We start from the raw sequence: 22,261 nt of genomic DNA on the forward strand, positions 1-22,261 counted from the left end.
CTGTCACTGATGGAGTTTTGGTTCCTTGCCACAGTTGCCTTTGGCTTGTTTAGTTGTGAAAACAATTTCTGGCAATGTTGCTGACTTGATTGCACAGACACTATTTAAGGAGAACTGAACTGAGCTGGATGATTACAACACTGAATAAACAATGAACTAACTTTAACTGAAAAATGTTTTGACACAATCTGTATTACATAAAGCGCTATAAAATCAAAGGTGACTTGACTTGAATTATAAACCCTTTGTTTAATTTGCAGCTCTCCACACTCTCAAAGAAATGCATTACATTCTCCACAAGGGTACATATTCCATAACATATATAACAGCATTGAAACTGACATGTATATGTTATATATTGACTGCTATTTGTCTACTACCTAATGTCAAGAATTACAACACACACACACACACGCACGCGCACACACACACACACACACACACACACACATTCTCATAAACTCATAAACTCAAATAAAATCTCATAAACTTGAGAGTGGCCAGAGTGTTTCTGAGTTTGTTTTTCATAAAAGCTTTTCTTTTCTTTTTTTTTTAAATCAGGTTAACAATATTATCTATTCCCTAACCAGAAACCCTTTGCAAATCATTAGATTTAAATATAAACATTAAACAAGTTTATAGTTCATTTAAAAAGAGTAAGTGTTTAGTGGACATCACCTGATGTTACAGAAACATGGTTCTCCTTTCATGGAATGACATGTAAGAAAGAGCCAGAGCTGGCTTTAGTTTTCTTAGCACCTCCTCTGTGGTTACATAACCCCTCCCTCCTTTCTCTGTCTGATCCCATCTATAAATTCTACTGTCCTCCTCCTGCAAGGCTGGATTTGGTATGATCCACTTGCCCTAGACCTCAGGTCTGGGTCTGAGCAGAGAGATACGGCCACTTGCGCCGCTGCAGAGGACGTGCACGACTGAATCTACAGCCTAAAGCCTCACAGAGAAAGAGAAAGAGAGAGAGAGGGGGGAGATGAGCTGTACTAGAGTCCAGTCTTGCCCTGGGACGGCAGACTGACTGAAGCTACTGGTAGTTTTACAGCTGTGCATCTCTGTCACTCTAGAGTCATGAGCTCAAAGGGGACGAACCTCCACAACAAACGTCTGCCATGTGAGTATTTCACCTTTAGTCCACTTATTTTATTCATCTTCTTAAACTTGGCTTCACAATAAGCATGACAGATGACCAGTCATTAAATAACAGAAGAGTCATTGTGTCCTCAAATAATATGTATTAGAAAGACTAGTTGTCACATTTTTACCCCAGTGAATATTTCTTGTATGTAGCAAACTGTACAATAGTACATATATATATTATATAGTATATATATATATAAAGTTTAGTTATTTTATAAACCAACATACAAAATCACTGAAAAATCCTTGCTACTAAATACAGCCATTTTTGTTAACATTTATTCAAGCAAATATTCACATAATATACATATGAGAATGTAAGTCAAAACATATTTCTTGATATTTTCAATGGGGCATCGCCAATAAGACCATTAAATAGGCCTCCCTTATTTGTTCTCATCACTTCCTTCGCTGAATAAGGAAATATTATCTAAAATGGTCTGATTGGTGGCTCCGTTTTATTCTAGCCTATCATAAACTGCAGGGATTTCAAAGTCTTGCTTAGTTTTTTTTAGTATTTTAAAAAAAAAAATGTTATGTAGAATTTGTATTTCAGGTCATTTCAGTCATTATTTTGACCACACATTTAAAGAGCCAGATTGACTTGATGAACCTGCCAAAGCTTAGAGAGCAAAGACGTACTTGGTTCTAGATTTGTTGTGTGTACCCTGACTCAAATCCCTCTAAATGGGATTGTTTTCCTGCCATTTTTAGCAGATGGACTGTGGGTACAAGCCAAATTCCCACAGTCACTGGACACACACACACACACACACACACACGCTTGGAGAGTGAGACTAGAAATTAGATTGTTCACTTGGGAATTTGCATCAATCTCTTTCAGTTTTGCTCTAATTATGAGTAAAATGTCCATGTCACAGAGAGATTTAGAGGTTCGCACCCCAGTTGTTTAAGATGGTGTGATTCAGGTTTTGTGGAATGACTCCACAGGAACTGTACTTGTCTAGGAATTTGCTAATTGTCTTGGCTTGTGTGACTAATGATTATGACAATGTTTCTGATTTGTCAAAAGGCCACATGGTAAAATATGGTGAAGAGAGATAGATAGATAGATAGATAGATAGTCTTATCATTATTAATATAATTTTAATTTAATTTACATTGAATATCATCAGTTAATAATCTGATGTTATTCAATGTAAAAGGCATGCGGAAATCGATGTAGATGGCATAAAAATGGGAAGAAATTTCAATGAAGTTGCAAGGAATCATTTCAACTACTTACTTTTGGAGTATTTTTTTAATGACGTCTGAGAAAAAGATAACATTCCTTTTAGTGGACAGCACAGACTGCTCTACTCCCTGTTTCATACTTTCCTTTTGACTCATTATCAAGTCATTCATCTCGTGGACTCTATTAGAAATTCCTCTCAGTTTGCTCACACTGTTCTTTGTGGTACTTTACTGTGAATCTTAGTTTCTCTAAGCAGAACAGCTGAATTGGGAGTTGCCTTAAAATAAGCTGAAGTAAATGTGTCTAGGAGGTTAGCATGTGAATGACTTCATTGTCAGATCGCTAGAGAGATTTGGGGTGCCTTCAGGGCTTTGTTTCCTTATTTCTAAATCTCACATACCCACACATTCCGCACACACAAAAACAACTCCCACTATTAATAATTCAGTTAGTTTAGGAAACCACACAGATGCGTGTAGATTTGACACATGGCATGAAAGGGGATTTCTGTTTTATACAGTAACTATTTATGCTGCTGTTATATTATCAAACTTTCAGAAATACCCAAAAATAATATTTAGATACTTAAATGTATTATTTGTATTAACTGTATTATTTGCACAATAGTAAGAAAATGAATAGGATGCCAGGCAGGACTGAAGCCAACAGCCAAAGTTAACAAATGGTTCTACTATGAAGATATTTTTTTCAATGTAACAATGTATTTCTACTTCTTTTTGTTTAAGAAGAACACACACACACACACACACACACACACACACACACACAGACACACACACATATATATATATAATATGTATTTACATTTACATTTTAATAGTTCATCTGTAAGTTAATTATTTAAAATGTATTACTATGATTAAAGGAAACTGATTTAACACGCTTTTTTTTTTTTTTAAATGTAACTTAACAGTGGATATTTTATAAATGGGTATTTCTAATGGTTAGAGAGTTGGACTCTTAATCCAAAAGTGGCGGGTTTGAGTCTTGGGCCGTCAAGATTTGTAGGTTGGGGGAGTGAATGTACAGCGCTCTCTCTACCCTCAATACCATGACTGAGGTGCCCAAAACTCCCAACTTCTCCTCTGGTGCCGCAGCATAAATGGATGCTCATTGTGTGTGTGTTCACTGCTGTGTGTGTGTGTGCACTTCAGATGGGTTGAATGCAGAGCATGAATTCTGAGTATGGGTCAGAGTCAAAACTAATGTAGTAGACCTTGCTAGCTGCAATATCAGCAAAAATGTCATTTCCACAACATGTCTTTACCGCAGCAAATTTAGGTGTTGTGCTAGAGACAAGTTCAAGGTTTACTGTATATAACGGTATATTAAATGACAAATATTCAAAAATATTTTTCTGTTTCTTTTAACTGTTGTTCTCTATATAAAGAAGGAGGTGTGGCGACAGAGTTGAGGATCCAAATGCAAGGCTTTTATTAGAGAGTGTAGTCAGACAGGCGAGATCAAACACCAGCAAAACAATTCATCCAAGGTAATCCAAAAGAGAAAACCACAAGACAGGCAAAGGTCAGGCAAGGCAGTTGTCAATCGTAAAACTAGACAACAGAACAAATATGCTACAGGCTAACAATCTTTGGTGATGTGTTTGTGTGTGAGTGGAATCTTTGTAGTCCTCCTAATAGGAGGCAGCTGTGAGCTAATGAGGTAATGAAATACAGGTGCTAGCAATGATGATGTGTGCAAATGAGTCCGGGCAAAGGTATTTTAATATTGTGTCCTTACCAACACAAGATGTCACATTTTTTTCATGTTTTTATTTGCAAAAAAATAAAAAAACATGTTAAGATAATTTACACACTGGAATTGCAGCATCTGTCATGAAATATGTTATTTTTAGTGTGTATGGAAACAATTGACATTTAAGGTTAATGTCTACATTTTACATGGCAAAGAGAAAACCATAAAATCCCCTAATTTGTATTTTTTTTTTTTTTTTTTTTTGTATATTAGTATTTACAAAACTACACAAAATGTGAAAAAGCTTCTGAAATATATTACATTTTTATAGAAATTAAAAAAGAAGAAATATATAATGAACGTTATTGTAATTGTATTGTAAATAAGGACGTTTTGTAAGAAGAATCTGAAGAAAAAAAAACACAGATTAAAATCATAATGATGTCAAGCAATTTTGTTGATCTTTTTTATTTCAGATTCTGATGGGTAATTCACAGTGTAACGATATGAACTTCTTACTCATCGGGAAGAAGGAGGCGGGAACCGGCGCACCATCAAAACCATTTTAATAATCAAAAATAAACACAAAATGGCGCACCAGCCCCTCACGGACGACTGGTGCGCATAAATAAAAAGCAAACATAAAATAATGTCCCAGGCCTGGTCCTCTCTCGTCCTTCACGGTCGTCACTCCAGTTTTATATCCTTCCATCTCCTACGTGGGACTCGATACTAGCGGTGGGGCTCAGGTGTAGCTCATCTCCAATCACTACACCTGGCCTCACTCCTCGTTCCCACGCCTCTCGGCCCCGCCCCACTCGCCACACACAGGGTTTGATTTTTTTTTTTTTTTTTTTTAAGTCAATATTTTTTGAGTCAAAAGTGCTCGTAGTTGCAGAAAAACCATCCTAATATGTTTTCTTCTGATGGGTTTTTACCATGGTACGGCTTCCATGGCATAATGAACCCAGATATTATAAATAATAATACTTGCTAAAGTCAGAGATGCCTTTTTAAACCTTTTTTGCAACTGATGTGTGTATAGACCGGACAAAAAATGTTGATGCGAAAAGGGTAACCAGGATAAGGAAAACCTTACCAGACTGAAAGCATGATTACCGTCATGAATACAGATCAGTCAGTCAATGGATCTGTGTTAACCACTATTCCATGGCTCCAAGAGAATCATGTTGTACCTCTAAGTTCAGCATGTAGTCTATTATCTGTTTGGAAGCATCTTTGGGTTCCTTTAACATCACTCTTGACATGATGTGAGCTAATGCTTCTGCCTGCAGTTTGATGGATGGCATTGTGAAAGCGCAGCAGGTCAGAGATCAGTAAAGCCAACAAACAGCGGCAGATGCAAATGACCTGACAGATCATGACATTGGTAGACATGACATCTTTTATAACAGACCTGTGACATCATCAGATCGTGCTTGAGTCTTAGTGTTACATAACCGTGATGACCCAAGGAGTACATGGACATGATAACAGCCTTAGATCAGCTGTTTTCCTTGTAATGCATAGGTAGGCCTATAATAAGTTGCTTTGAATTTCATCAGTATTATTACTTGTTAAATAAACACATTCATTGTTATACATCCTGGATATGTGTACCCTATAGTAACCTATGGAGATTTGTGGCTATGTTTTTAGCACTGAGGCTAACATACATATGGAAGCATATTCCTTATACTTGCTAATACTTATAAATCTAAAGATCTGTCTTATAGTGAGTTTACTATGTCTAATCGATGATCTTAAAACCCATTGAAGAAAACAGTGTTTTGACCAATGTTAGTACATTAAGAAGTGATCAAGCCTTTTAAGAAGATGCATTTAACCGCTCAACTCTTTTACGATTTCTTCGTAAAAAAAATTAAGCATTTTGGTGGAATGTATATTCACTGGAGGGACAGACTCTCTCAGGTATCATAAAAAACTTCAATTGTGTATGGAAGATGAAAAAATTAATCTTGTCGTTTTGGAATTACATGAAGGTATGTAAATGATAGAACTTTCATTTTTTTGCCCAAAAGAAGTGGTAATGATAGCTGAATATCTCGTTCTTCATCCAATGCTCTCATTGCTTTTGGTTTGTGGGTTTGAAATCAAAATTTCTTTCAAAACCACCAGAATGGCTATTTTGACCTGAAGTTAACATACTTGTTGTCAAAAGTGGGTAAAACATTCGTCAATGGGAGAAACAAGCATCTGTATTTAAAGGGATAGTTCACTCATAAATGAAAATTCTGTCATTAATTGCTTACCCTCATGTCGTTCCAAATTATCTTAATTTGTGTCCCTAAGATGAGCGAAGGTCTTACGGGTTTGAAATGACATGATGTTGAGTTATTTATGAAAAAAATAGTTATTGTAATGATGATAGTGATAAGATAATTATTGGGTGAACTATCCCTTTAAGCTATGGTTTCTTAGTTAGTAAATCAGACTTTTGCTGTTTTAGTCCCTGAGGTTTAACATATGAACTTTTAACTCAATCATCTGGAAAGTTCATTTCCCATGTCCTGTTTTCAAACTGTCCTCAGAGGGATGTGGTGGACTGTTTTAGGTTGTCCTTTGCTCTGTAATTGCTTCTTAAAGTCACCTCCTAGAAGAAAAATGTCAGTGTTTTGGGTGAGATGCCTGGAAGAGGTTGATGTGTGGTTTAGACATTCCTACTGTGGTAAGTAATTAAACAAACCTATGACTATTTATACAAACTGAATACATTCCTGTGAATAAGCGGCCAGGATCTGTTAAAATCAAGACCTACATGATGGTTTTACTTTTGTCTAAAAGGGCTGGGACTGTTGGCATGACTCTGAGAGGGCCTGGATGGATGCGGTGCCTTTTCCGGTACCCTGCTGGATCATATTCCCAGTATGCTTTGGTGCGAGACCCACTGTGAGAAAGAAAGCTGGGGGTGGCGTGTGGTGGAAACAGAGCTTTGCCTTGTATGTAGGGAATGACAAATCAGTCCTTACAGACAATCCGCCTTTATCTGCATTGATCTAACACATCTTGCTCAGCCGTCCCAGCTATGAATGAACAACACAGTCTGAAAAAGGGGGATGGATGTGAGAAAGAGATCAGACTGAGAGAGGAAGAGAAAAATAGAGTGATCTCATCCTCATGTGGTTGTGTTTACTCGACTTATGAATGGCCATACTGGGGTGCATTTCCCAAATGCATAGTTGCTAACTAAGTTAGCAACTTTTTTGGTTGCAATACAATTTCCCATTGCCAACCAACTAAGATGCTAAAAGGTTAGCAACTATGCTATTGGGAATCGCACCCCTGGATGATTTTCTAACATGATGGACACACTTTCTGTCAACTGATGGAGTTTTCCCACTGTTTTCTTTTTCTTGCTTGCTTAGCTAGGGCCTAAATGACACTTAATTTTCAGTAATTTATTGATATGGCCCATTGACCAACACCATCAGATGATAAAACTTGAAGGTAATGCATTAGGATGATGGTACTGTTGTCTTTTGTCGAGCTGATTTACATCTAAATCACATCTTGCAGCCTCAGCACTGGTGTTGAGGTATTGAACTGACTGAATCAACACTTGAATAATGAATAATGACATTGCTGCATTTTGCAAAACAACTGATTGATTAACTTCACACAGTTATTAATCTGAACTAAACCAAACACTGAACCGACTAATGGCACAGCAGAGTCTGAATATTTCCAGTTTAATCACTATGAAGTTGTTCTGACACAATGTGTATTGTGTAAAGTTCTGAAGAAATACAGGTAACTTGACTTGACCTGATGTGCAACTCTACATGATGGTAAATGAAGAAAATCTGCACAATGGTTAACTAGCTTTTATTTGTAAAAAAAAAAAAAAAAAACTTGTTCCTGCATTTTCCTGATTAACTTTCCTGTTTTCTGTTTTGATCTTGTGTGTGTGTTGGATATGTTTCAGATTGGTGTTTTTCCACCTCTTTGCATACTGCTCTACAGCAAATCTAACTCTATGCACTGTGCTGTTCCCATAAGCTCCAGCCAATCATCAGTCAAAATAAGCTTTATATGGTGGCTAGGTTGTGCTGCCAGGGTCAGTGGTTGGTTAGGAACATTCCTTAATGGTTGCTAGGGTGTTCTAGGTCCCTAGGTCATGGGTCTCCAACCTTTCTGAAGGCTGGGACACACCAAGCAGACCTCAGAGAACTATGTTGATAACCATCTTCATTCTAAGTGGCTCATGTTGTTATGTAAAAATATTTGCATATTGTAATGTTTGGGAAAGATCACATGCCCACCTTCATTTACTTGCTTGTTTTCATCACTTTCACTCCTCTGTGTCTCTCTGCATCACTGTAGCCCCATTTTGGAGAATATGAGCTGAATGCAGGTAGCTTATGCTCCTCTTGTGCAGATGGACTTTCATACTTTTTCTGGACCTTGACAGTGTACTTTACTTGGCAGTCTATGGAACAGTCACAAGAGTATTTCTATGCAAGAGTTGCAAAAGTATTTCTATGGAGTCGCTAAAGTTTTGGAGTGTTTTTTTATATTTTTTTAATTTATTTTTTGCATGATGGTTTCTAATGCAAGGGTAGTTGAGCCTTGAAGGGCTTCCTTCCTGTACAGCTCAACTACAACCCTAAATTTAAGAGTAAACTTAATCAATATATTCAGGATTCCTGTAAATATTCCTGTAAATAACAGGCAGGAATGTTAAAGCAGGGTTGATACTGTCTGCAGGAAGGTAGCCCTCCGTGAGCAGGGGTCGGCTGACTCTATTATAGGGTGTACAGATGGTTGCTTTTCTCTGTGTTCTCTGTGTTTTTTAACGGGAAAGGTCAAAAGACCCACAAACTTAAACTCATGAAAGTATTTTAAAAGTTGACAATTTCATATGTATTTATTCAGTTTAAATCTATGACAGTTTGCAAATTTGTTGGTGAAACATTACCATATAGGTCCACACCTGTAACCATAACCGTCAGAGGGGCCAGAGAAGATAAATTCCTTGTGAAAAAAAGTATTCTATATTTTAATCAATTTGATCTTGCTGTCTAATTCAAATGCACATATGAAAAACCTGTGCTTTAAATTAATAAAATAAGTGTACTTAAAGAGAAGCACTTTATGTGAGTTTCTTAAAAGCATACTTTGTAATGATGTTAAACATTTTACTTTAATGACATTTATTGTGCTTTAAAAGAGGTTTATTTTACATACTATCATACTAAAGCACATGTAAAGTACTTTATTATAATTTTCCATGAAGTGCATTCTTTGATATGACATTTCTTTATATGCTAAACTGCAACTTCATCGTTACAAATGTATAACTACAAATATATTTCAATACATGACAAGCAAATGGAAATTACGTATATTTTACTTTACCATAAATGCCTGTCAGTATGTTGCAGTACATATTAAAATGATGTACTAAAAACTGCACTCTTCAGTTCAACTGTTTGCATTTAATATACATTTAAAGTAATGTATATTTTCATAAAATTGTAAATAACATGTAGTTAAATGTCTTAAAAGTATATTAATTTAAAGTAAACTATTTCTGTAATGCGTATTCTTTATACTTAAGTGTTCTTCTTTTTCACAAGGGTTGTTATGAGAGTGTGCTGGACCTGGACCCACATTCTAAGTCATCGCTTAGAAAAATAAGCTGCATGAGTTATCTTTTATGTCCATACAACAGTATTTGCATTAGCACACACCAAAATAAAATTAAGATTACATAAACTGAACAGTATATAGTTATTGCTGCTTATGAATTGATATGTGACCCACAGGTCAGGAACACTCATGAGCTCAGCCAGTTCTGCCAGCTGAATAAACACTATGCCCACCACACTGGCATTTCGCTAAGTGCAACAGTGGGCAGCAACATTTTGTTTTCTAAGGACAATAGCTCAGTCAAATCAGATTTTCCCTGACTTGCTTCTTTCTCGATCATGTTAGAGAAGATGCGATTCGACTGGAAGGGAATGCCAGAGAATAAAACACACACTGTAGCTGCACCCCTGAGCAAAGCACTTAAATGGCATGCAGTGTTATTTCAGAAGAACCAAGTCATCATTTTATTTTCATACACATGCAAATATGCGCATGGCAGATGTCAAGGACAGAGCCATAGCACCGGAGTTATGCAATATACATTCATGGCAAGTCTGTCGCGTTTTAAGTAGCTCAACCTTCTCAACCTTTTATATAAACACTGTCGTACGTTTTTAAATATTAAACTTGGACAAGGTCATGGAAAAATGGAAGAGGAGATCCCTGCAGGGTTCAAAGAAGCTAGTTGAAGTTTACATATTGAATGCTTTGACAGTTGTATGTAGAATGCCACTGTAGGTGAAGGAATTATTTAAGCCCTTCTACAATCTTGGTATGTCTCTGCAGGATTTAAGGAACGTGCTTCAATACAATCTTACATGAAATAATAATAATAAAAAGGTTTTCTAAATGTATGCATTTATTTGTTATAATCCTTAGAGCTTCATTTTTTTATTATTATTATTTTTTTTGGTTAAAAGTTATCCAAAATCAATTATTTAGCAAGTACATAACCAATGAGTGTTCAAAACTGTGTCCTTACCTTAGTCTGAATCACAAAGGCAAGTCTGTAATACTGTTTTCTAGTATTTGAGTGTTTCAGTTTCTGAGTTTGCTGTCGTAGAAAGCTATATCACGTGTGTGGATGCTGCAGGTAGTGTATCATTTATAGCCTCATCTAATGGTAACTGGAATAATTAAACCTATAATTTCAGAACAGATTCTAAGGAATATAATTTTTTTTTTGAGGTTTTGAGGTTGAGAACAATTTATTTTGATGAATTAGATATTAGACTGTATCTGCCTATAACCCTAATACACACTAAATACACATAGTCACGCTTGATGCTTTAATAATTTGAGAACAAATAATAATATAATAACAATAATAACAATAAGAATTTTTTGTGATCAGAGCCAACTTTGCGATCGTTAGATTTAATCAACATTGATAGTGAGACAAAACTGTCGAACATGTTACGTACACGTTTAGATGACATTTTCTGTTGTAACATCTTATTTTTAAATATACTTTCAAGACGTAGTATCTAATTCAGAAGTACAGTGAATATCCAAACCTGCAACTGTAGTTTCCAAACAGAAATAGCGACAAAAAGGCAAAACTTACAGACTGCAGATTTAAGTGGCAGTGACTTCCCACATGCATATGGACAAAAGTATCAAAAGTAATGGGACACCTGACCATTACACCAACCCTTTGAGCTTATGTGAGGTCAGGTACATATGTTGGATGAGAATCTCTGTTCCAGTTCATCCCAAAGGTGTTAAATGTGCTTTATAGGTGCATATTACTAATTCACTCTTTAAATAACAAAGAAAAAATATTGTGCCAGACTTTAGACGTTCGAGTTGGTCTTTGGTGCAGTCTGTTTTCAGTTCCTCAAAATAGAAATGCACCAACAATGGACCTGAAAAAAACTATTTTTTAGACCTACATGGCCATGGTGCACAAATGGGCTCAATGCGTTTGCTATTTAAACAACAAGGCGCAGAACAGGAAAATGAGAACTGCATTGGACTGAAACTACCAAAAACACTTGCGCTGTGTATATTAGGGACCTAAGTCATGTGTCTCAGTACTTTTGTCCATAGTACACACACACACACACACTGGTATGCCTATCATTATAGGGGTGGGGGCGTACTGGTTTATATACTGTACAAACTGTGTTTTCAGTTCCCTTACCCTAGCCTACCCCTAACTAAAACTACAGCCATTTTTATATTTTCCAAAGAAACATAATTCTGTTTGATTCTCAAAAGGTCAAAATTTACTAGTATTACTATCTTTGTGGGGACATTTGGCAGATAAAGTAGGAAATACCATGTACAAACACACAAAACACAAGCAAGATTTTCAAGCATTGGACAATCATATGGAACCATAACAATACTCTTACATGCATGCATGTTCCTAGATAATATCTACCTTCAACATACCTGTATGTATTTGTCTATAAAGTGTAATAAGTTTAAGAAGTCATAAAGTTTAAGACGTTTTTCATGTGGAAACATGAAAATACACAGTTTGTATTTTTATTTAATTTAGTTAATTTGCATAATACACAACGTGAGTTTCAGTCTTCGTAGCAGCAGTGCATTTGTCTGCTGGCAACTGGCACAGATTTGCACACAATTATAGCTGTTTGGCAAGTAAACAACTTTAAGATATGTCTCATATTCATTCCCAACAATTTTTATTATGTAAGCTTTATGTCACTCCTTAAATGACAAGAACATTTAATATTTAAACCAGTCCCCAAAATTTGATATTTATGCATTAGATATTTATTTTTTTGTATTTATGGATGACTTTAATATTTGATACGCTTGTTGAATTGATTCATTGAAACTGACAGTTTATGTTACATTATATGTTACAACAATCTCTGCTATCATTCCTGTAAATAAAAATAAATAAATAAATAAATAATCTAATTTAAGCACGTTACAAAAAGATAATTAAAATGATTACGTATAGCAGGTAAACCATCACAAATATGTGCTACTTTTTCAATATTTTGGCCACCTGCTTACACACACTGTGCTGAGTCACACAGCACTGTCAGATGGAAACATAAATGGACATCCAGCTCCCCCTTTGCCCTTTCTGGCTGTGTTGGTCAGCGAGTGCAGATCTGGTAAGTTATTCAGAGTGACAGCGCAGTGGCCCCTGGATGCCTCCCATCGTCCTCACCAGGCGAGAGAGAATAACCCCATCTAAACCTTGCACAACTTCCTTCTGTGGCAGTTTTCCTGTTGAATGTGATGACTCATGAATTCTTTAAACAGAAATGCAGTCCTCACAGTCTTACCCAGGCTCCCCAAAAGGTTTTGCTACACTAGGAAAAAAAATAAGATTGTAAAGAGCTTCCACAGGTGCTGGTCACATAATTAGAATATCATCAAAAAGTTTATCTATTTCCCATAATTCTATTAAAAAAGTGAAACTTATATTATATGCATTCATTACAAAAACACCAATATATATTTTTAAATGTTTATTTCTTTTAATTTTGATGATTATAACTGACAACTAAGGAAAATCCCAAATCAGTATCTCAGAAAATTAGAATATAACTTAAGACCATTTTTTCTTAAGGATTTGTTCTTGGCCAACTGAAAAGTATGAACATGAAAAGTATTAGCATTTACAGCACTCAGCTTATAGCACTTAGTTGGGACTCCCTTTGCCTGAATTACTGCAGCAATGAGGCGTGGCATGGATTCGATCAGTCTGTGGCACTGCTCAGGTGTTATGAGAGTCCAGGTTGGTCTGATAGTGGCCTTCAGCTCTTCTGCATTGTTGGGTCTGGCATATCGCATCTTCCTCTTCACAATACCCCATTTTCTATGGACAGCAGCAGATGACATGGCACCCCAAACCATCAATGACTGTGGAAACTTTACAATGGACCTCAAGCAACATGGATTGTGTGCCTCTCCTCTATTCGTCCAGACTCTGGGAACCTGATTTCCAAAGGAAATGCAAAATTTACTTTCATCAGAGAACATAACTTTGGACCACTCAGCAGCAGTCCAGTCCTTTTTGAAGCGAGACGCTTCTGACGCTGTCTGTTGTTCAAGAGTGATTTGACACAAGGAATGCGAAGCTGAAACACATGTCTTGCACATGTCTGTGTGTAGTGGTTCTTGAAGCACTGACTCCAGCTGCAGTCCACTCTTTGTAAATCTCCACCACATTTTTGTATGGGTTTTGTTTCACAATCCTCTCCAGGGTGCTGTTATCCCTATTGCTTGTACACTTTTTTTCTACCACATCTTTTCCTTCCCTTCACCTCTCTATTAATGTGCTTTGACACAGAGCTCTGTGAACAGCAAGCCTCTTTTGCAATGACCTTTTGTGTCTTGCCCTCCTTGTGCAAGGTGTCAATGGTCATCTTTTGGACAACTGTGAAGTCAGCAGTCTTCCCCATGACTGTGTCACCTACAGAACTAGACTGAGAGACCATTTAAAGCCCTTTGCAGGTGTTTTGAGTTAATTAGCTGATTTGAGTGTGGCACCAGGTGTCTTCAATATTGAACCTTTTCACAATATTCTAATTTTCTGAGATACTGATTTGGGATTTTCTTTAGTTGTCAGTTATAATCATGAAAATTAAAAGAAATAAACATTTGAAATATATCAGTCTGTGTGTAATGATTTAATATAACATACAAGTTTCACTTTTTGAGTGGAATTAGTAAAAATAAATTGACTTTTTGATGATATTCTAATTATATGACCAGCACCTGTATTTGTGATTCATTTATTTGTCAGTCTCTAAGAGGGGTAGTTCACCCAAAAATGTATCTTTCATCGTTCATCATTTAATCACCCTCATTGGATTAAAAAGAAAGAGACATTTTTTTTATGTCTTTAAAAGTGTTACACAATAGAAAGAAATGCATACAGGTTTGGAGCGATGTGAGACATTTTCTCAAACATGGGTGTTGAATGATGTACACTGTCTATAACATAAACAAGAGTTGGCAGTTTGTTTTGGAAAGTTACTCATATTGGGTGAATGTACATTTTCCCACACCCTATATATATATATATATATGGTTAATAATCACTGTACTGAATGCCTGGTCTGTTTTAAAGTTGCACTGGTTCTTTAACCTTATAAAGCCCACTGTATCATATTTAATGCATAAAATTGTAAAGCCTCTAAATTATAAACATGATCAACACTTGTCCACACATTTTAGCAAATAAACGGCCTTTAATAAATCAAAAAATTTCCACTTTCATGTTGTACACCTGTCTTTTTGTTTTTGTGTGTTTGAAATTGTTACTTATTTTTATAAATTAAATGTAAGATTAGTGCATTAGAAGTCCGCTATACTGTTATAAACATTAATATCACAAGCTATCAGAAATACTTATTTCTTTTTGGCCATGCACTGTAAGTACCAGCACATGCATTATTTTTGCTCTGTTTAGGTCTCTAAATAAAACTTTTTTTTCTCTCCTTGAGTATGGCCTCTACATGATCTTATATCATTATGGTTGATGATAGCCTGATGAAGGGGTATCAATTATTATTTTATTTTTTTTATCAAGATTGTTAAAAAAAAAATCAGTGGTGCAGAAAATGCTGGGACAGTGTTCACACGTACCCCTTTGGATGACGGCCCTGTGCACATCTGATAGCAGCTGAAAATGCAACCAGCTCTGGCAGCACACAGCAGATAATCTTTACATTATTCCTATTTTAGACCAGGTTTAAAAGGCAGACCCAATTATTTCAGGCTCAGTCTGTGCCTTCTAATTATGGCTGAATTGTGGGACACTGTCTCTGTGAGTCTGGATGTATTAATGACTTGTGAAAGGAAGAGAATGCCATTTTCTAACACGCTACACCCATGGTGCAAGCTTTAGGGCTGTTATTTCAGTTGAGCTGATGTGTGCTCCTGTGTCACTTTTCAAGGACAGTGAAACACAAATGTTGGGCTGAACATGTCATACTGGCAACCCATAATTAGCTTGATGGTTGCTTGTGTGCACTGATTCTGTGTAATGAAAAAATACACAATTAATGCGGTCTATTATACTGCCTCTATTAAGTGATTATATTAATGTACTGCATCTGATGAAAGCTGAAAATGAAGTGCTTTGCTCAGAACTGGTTGTTCATGTTTTTATTGGTAGGTTCCTGGGGTCAGGGTGGCAGATGACTCATATTGTCTATTTGGAGATCCTTGTGCATGAGCTACCACGCATTGGGAGGTCTCTGTATATAGACCAATGACTAACATCTCTGTCAGCCTGCTTCCATGTTTTCAAATACATGTTTATCATCATAGCAGGGCATCTTACTGACTAGCGTTTCCATAAAGCAGTGGCAGTACCATGGTTTTAAGGTTTCAGTATGTGTAGCTACGTGACACAAAGTTAAATAAAAATAATAATAATAGGCCTACTGTGATATTAGAAATAAATTGGTTTTAATGCAACTTCTTTTAGTGCATTTTAACCATGTTTTCCCTTTTGAAGATGTTAAAAGCACAAAGTTTTAGTGATTTTGTCACTACAGATCCATAGCTAAGTCAGGAAAACACACAAATGTTTGTTTGGTATTTCTAGCTTGTCAAATGAAGCTTAAGCAAAGAAGGTTTATCAGCCCTGTGAGTAACAACCATACTGAACCAAAAGGTACAAGATAATATCTCCAACACATTCTCATTTATTCCACAAATGTTTCTTTATTTAGTACAGCATGTTCTCTTTCTAAACGTGTTACTTTCATCTTCTCTTTTCATTGGGCACTCCTATTTATGAAATGTACACCACTGAAGACGTTTAGTTAATTTAGAGAAACAACAAAAACTTCGAACCGAATGTCTAAATTTGATTTGCATTAAAAAAGATATGAGGTTATGGACATACGAATCGTGTCAAGGTTAGGGTAAGATACTAATGTAAGCAGACGCAAACTGAAAACAGTCAGTGAGTGTAGTGGTAACTTATGCCCCCTGCTGGCGGAATTATTATTATTGAATGTAGCTTGTTCATTATTCTACTAGGACTAATTGTTGCATGAAAGTGTAAAAATGTATTTTGAACGAATATTCTGTAAACGGTGTTGATATAAAAAGTATGTGAGGTGACTCTCTCTGTTTTTGCTGGTAGCTGAGACAGAGCATGCGCAGAGAGTCCCGGATGCAGATTCGACCCAGCAAATGAGGCTGAGAGAGAGACAACGATTCTTCGAGGAGGTGTTTCAACACGATGTCGATGTCTACCTTTCCTCTGCACACCTGCAGATAGATTATAAGAGACGTGAGTTTAAACACACACATACATGGATGACTCTTTTAATTTTTAATTTTATTTTTATTTCTTATAATTGTTATAATTATATATAGGCTAGTATAATGTTATAACAATTTAACTGCGTTAAAATAAAAAACAAAAAATGTCAGAATTTCTGTATTTTACTTAAAAAGTATTTTAAACTATTCTAAACTATCGATTAGTGCTGTCCAAAATACACGTTTATTATATAATATATGTGTGTACTGTGTATAATTATTTTGTGTATAGAAATATACATGCATGCATGTATATATTTTAGAAAAATTTGTTGTTTATATATTAAATATATTTATATATAATCTAAATCACACACACACACACACACACACACCCACATATATATATATATATATATATATATATATATATATATATTACAAATATATATTGTATGTGTGTGTATTTGTATAATACATATAAATACACAGTACACTCATATATTGTGTAAACAAAAACTTTTATTTTGGATGTCATTCATTGTTTGACAGCACTACTATCGATACACACATATATGTTTACATGTATCTATGTACACATGCACAAGGTTATACATATCCAAGTACACCAAATTTACCTCTAATAACTGTCTTTGTATCTCATGTCTGACTCTCCTGTTGCAGCTCCCTTAGGAAGTATTTCATCAATGGAGGTGAATGTCGATATGCTAGAGCAGATGGACCTGATGGACATCTCTGACCAGGAGGCCTTGGATGTCTTCTTCAGTGCCAGCGGAGAGGAAGGTTCACTGGCATCCCCTCTTCCAGGTACAAACTCCAAACTAGTCTAAATAGCTGTCAACTGGCTCTATAAGTTGCTCGTTGGTGTTCTTGCTTGACTGAAGTATCACGTGGTTGGGGATAAGGATCCACTGTCTGAATCTCTTATGGTATTTGTAGGAGAACGTCATATAATTGCTGACAGTCTCCATTGCCTCATGTCACTTTGTTGTTGAAAATTGCCGGCAGTGGAAAAAATGTACATTGTTTTCTAAAAGGTTTCCTGTAGAATGCAAAATAGTTATTTTTCTATCCTCACCGAAAGCAAAGTACCGCTGGAAGTGATAAAGTTGCTTACCAATTAGATCATATTTTTAGTATGTGGTGTGCAGACTGACCTGATCTCATGAAAAAATCTAAAAGTTAGCAATTTTGTATGATGATTCTAGTGTAGATAGTGATTTGCCTGATACACCTGGATACTATAGTCAAGCTGGCATGTTTTTTTTTTTTTTTTTCAAAATGCAACACTATCCCACAGCCAGTTTCATTGGTCAGCTCATTCATGAGGTCACCTGGCAAGAGGTTAACATTATGCAGGAAATCAGTGCAGTTAATGACATGACCAGGGTTTGAAATGAACACCCACAAACCTGTCAAATGTGGATGGAAACCCTATGATGGTAAAATATATCAACTCATTAGTCAGTTTGGTGGGTTATAAATGATGTACTCCAACATTAGAACAGGAGCCTCCAACATTAGAACAACAAAGCACAAAGAGTGTTACTCATTTGGACAAGATGTCCCATGTTTTAAAATTCATTTATTTATTTTTTTAATTAGAAAAACAAAGCACACTGACGAAAGCAGATAGTCAAAATAATCATCTTTGTATCTGTTGCTTTGATTCGAATAAAATATTTAAAGAATGCAAACCAATCTCTGTAAAAAAAAAAAAATTATATATATAATTTTTATTGTATTCACGAACAACAACTGGCTGAAAGCTTTCAGTTCAATGATTCTGAATCAGATTTAATAATAAATATATTTAAATATAAATCTAAACCAGTAATTTCTGTTTATAATCTAGTTTATTAAAAATATTTTAATGCCAATTTGGCTGGTGAAGGTAATTACAAACCCTAGACATGATCAGTAAAATATTTAGAATTGTTTGCTGGGTGTGGTTTGTGTTTAACTGTTTTAGGGGATTAAGACACACACACACACACACACACACACGGGCGTGGGCCTACACCCACCGACCCACCCACCCGCACGCGCACACACACACACATACTTTTGTTTCTGTGAATTGCGGAGACTTTCCATACACTTCCAATACTTTTTATACTGACCAAATAATATTTTCTATCCCCAACCCAACCCTAACCATAACTATATACCTACCCCTTCTTTCCTCCTTTTCCCGCTTCTAAACTGCATTCTTACACATTTTTAGATCACATAATTGACCATTTTTTATATTTTTCCCCCTTGTGGGGACCGCAAGTTTTACTAGAAACAGGTTAACACACACACACACACACACACACACACACACACACAATAGTGCAAAGACCAAGGTTTGGTTTGGCTGGTTAAAATGTCCCTGTTAAACCCTGCTGGTATAGATTCATTAATAGCCATTTAAACGTCACTGTGTATTCTGAAGAATTTTTTTTACAGAACAGTAGATGTTTTTTTAGTCATGTCTGAGCGTTTAAACCTTTACATTTATTCATTTTGCTGATGCTTTTATCCAAAGCAACTTTTTGGGGAAATCCCCAAGCAATTCATATTAAAGAGCCGAACAGACACAGGAAGTGCTCGTAATACTAAGTTCTAGGCTTGTTCAAATAAGTACAAGTTAGAATGGGAAGGAATAAATAAATAAAAAAAAAATATTTTTTTAATTTAGGATGAAGTCAAAAAGATGTCGCTTGAAAAAAATAATAATAAATAATAGCCTGGTTCCCTTTAGCAATGACATCAGATAATGAACTGCCATTGAGATGAACTATTACAGATGACTTGTAATTGTGTATTGACATGGGTTCCTTTAGAATCGGCTGTGAGGTGGGGTTTTGCGCTTAACTGGTTCAAAGAAAAAAAAATTACGGCAGCAATTTAAACACTTTCAGTGTGAAAAAGGCTTGAAGGGTTTCACACAGACAAGTGGGATTTCTCAAGAGACCAATTTCAGTGTCGTCTGTCAAGTAGTAGGAACGTTTTCTCTTTGCTGTTGCATAAAATGACTTAGAGCACTTTAGCATTGTCATTAAAGAGAAAGTAAAAACCCTCTTATTGTTAAACATTTTTTATAGAAGTGTCATAAGAAGCAGTCACTCATTGAATGTTGAAGCCATGTAGCTCAGATCTTCTACGCTTGAAGTTAAAATGCCACAGTGTACATTTTTGTCCAAGTAAATTAAACAGCCATTTATTTTCCAGCTCTTGGCCACACTGATGTAGAAGAGGATGGACTGAGGAGAAATGACGTGTCCTTGAGGATTTCTGACCCTTGCGAGATCAAATCCCGTATGTTGTCAACTTCCTCCAGCTCCACCTGTGACAGTCAGGCCTCCAATGAGGACGGATCCAACACTCCCGTCGTCCAATCAGATGATGAAGACGTGCATGACGAAAGCCTGTTACGAACAGGAGCGGACACAGCCAACGATGCCACAAAAGAGCAGTCTGCTCTCTCAGTATAAACTGCCTTCTCATTAACTACTGACCATTTGGCAAGTGTAACATGACTAGTTTAAGACTGTTTCATGGGTGGGTTGACTGGTTTTAGCCATAAATCAATCTACAAGAGACCTTTATGAACACTTGTGAAATTTGACTGATTCAAGACCCCTATTACGTCACACTGGGAGTGTCACGCTTTGACAGACCTGCATTTTTTAATCGCCACTTGCGTCTTACCAACATTTTACTGTATCTTTTTGATTGGGAATATAGGTTTATAAATACACACATCACTAATACTTTGCAATGTTCTTTACAAAGACTGAAACTGCTCCGAAGAGAGACTAAATGCATCACCATTTTGAATTAAAGTGGTAAGTCATGGAAACATTTCCAAAAGAAAACAAAATATACAATGATTTTTTGCTTAAAGAAAATTAAGCTTTTACTGTACATCATTAAAAGGAAAGTTTACTCTAAAAATGAAAACTGTTATCATTTACTCACCCCTATGTGGTTTCAAACAAGACTTTCATTCATCTCACAAACTCAAATCTAGATATTTGTAATGAAACCTAAGATATAAAAAGCCCATGCAACACTTTGAAGGTCCAAAAGGGCATAAAGGCATCATACAACTACTGTATGGATTTATCAGCTTAATTCAGGTCACAATTGCTTTATATGGTAAAAAGATTTAATCAGATGACGTTTTATGATCAATGTGCATAGAGCACATCAAATATGGTAAACAAGGAAGTTGAGATCAAACAAATCACATTGGTTCTTGCTGGTCACATGCACATTTGCATATCTGAGTTTGTCATGTTTAATGTGATTAATGTATTTTTGTCAGCCATTATTTACATGCACGTTTTCATATAAAGTGCATGCACTTTGTGTTGTGAGAGATCAAATTAAAGTCTTATGGGTTTCAAAAGACATGAGGGAGAGTAGATGGAAAAAATAAATGTCATTTTTAGATTTTAGAGTTTTACTATTTAAGTTTTTTTCTTTGCATCTTTACATTATTTTATATTTTCTTTTTTAACTTAATGGCAATATTTATTAGATTATTAGATATTTTAAACAGCATAGAGGGCAATACAACAAATGCTAGCTTGATGTAAATAAAATATTTAACTAATTTGTGAATTTTTATTACAGTATTGAGAATTTGAGAGAAATATGTTCTTAACTGTTATGAAAATTGTCACAATAAAAAAAAAAAAAAACATGTTAGGGGTGTGATGTTGGGGAATAAAACCTGGGAGCACATTAATTCTTTGACACGTCTTGACTTGTGAGCATTTGTACATCCCACCGTTTCACAGCACCAACAGACTTCATTTGCTTTAAGCTAAAACAAATCATTTATTTTGATTTGGGGTGAAATATTATCCACTCTTGGCAGGTTTTGTGATGTTGACCATAAAACTTGTTGTGTCAGGTTTGTTTTTTAAGAGCATCAGATCTATTTTATTTTTCTTTCTTTCTTTCTTTCTTTCTTTCTTTCTTTCTTTCTTTCTTTCTTTCTTTCTTTCTTTCTTTCTTTCTTTCTTTCTTTCTTTCTTTCTTTCTTTCTTTCGACCATGTGTTGGGAATGTGTTCTCACTTCTGATGTCCACACAACCTTATGCTTTGCTTTCCAAATAAAGCCAAATGCCACCAAAGTGTATGGTTGAAAATTGAATTGTTTATTTCCAAAATATAAAAAAAAAAAAAAAAAAAAAAGGTTTTCACATCACATTAATTATGAATCTGCATATTACTCCTTAGTAGTTTTCTGGGAGGCACAAAAAATAGCATTTTTGTTAAAAAGCAAAAAACAAAAAAACAAGTTACTAGAATAGTAAGAAAGTTATTTTTCTTTGTGAC

General features: G+C 35.6%; 1 protein-coding gene across 1 annotated transcript; it reads left to right on the forward strand.

Moving 5' to 3' along the window:
- Window positions 1-823: 823 nt before the first annotated feature.
- LOC113069387 (dysbindin) lies at window positions 824-22,061 on the forward strand. The gene is made up of 4 exons (XM_026242445.1): window positions 824-1,126; window positions 16,779-16,928; window positions 17,585-17,728; window positions 20,141-22,061. The coding sequence occupies exons 1-4, from the start codon at window positions 1,084-1,086 to the stop codon at window positions 20,401-20,403; spliced, it is 600 nt and encodes a 199-aa protein (XP_026098230.1). The 5' UTR covers window positions 824-1,083; the 3' UTR covers window positions 20,404-22,061.
- Window positions 22,062-22,261: the final 200 nt, after the last annotated feature.

Source organism: Carassius auratus, unplaced genomic scaffold (assembly GCF_003368295.1).
Source record: "Carassius auratus strain Wakin unplaced genomic scaffold, ASM336829v1 scaf_tig00001591, whole genome shotgun sequence".
Lineage (NCBI taxonomy): Eukaryota > Metazoa > Chordata > Actinopteri > Cypriniformes > Cyprinidae > Carassius > Carassius auratus.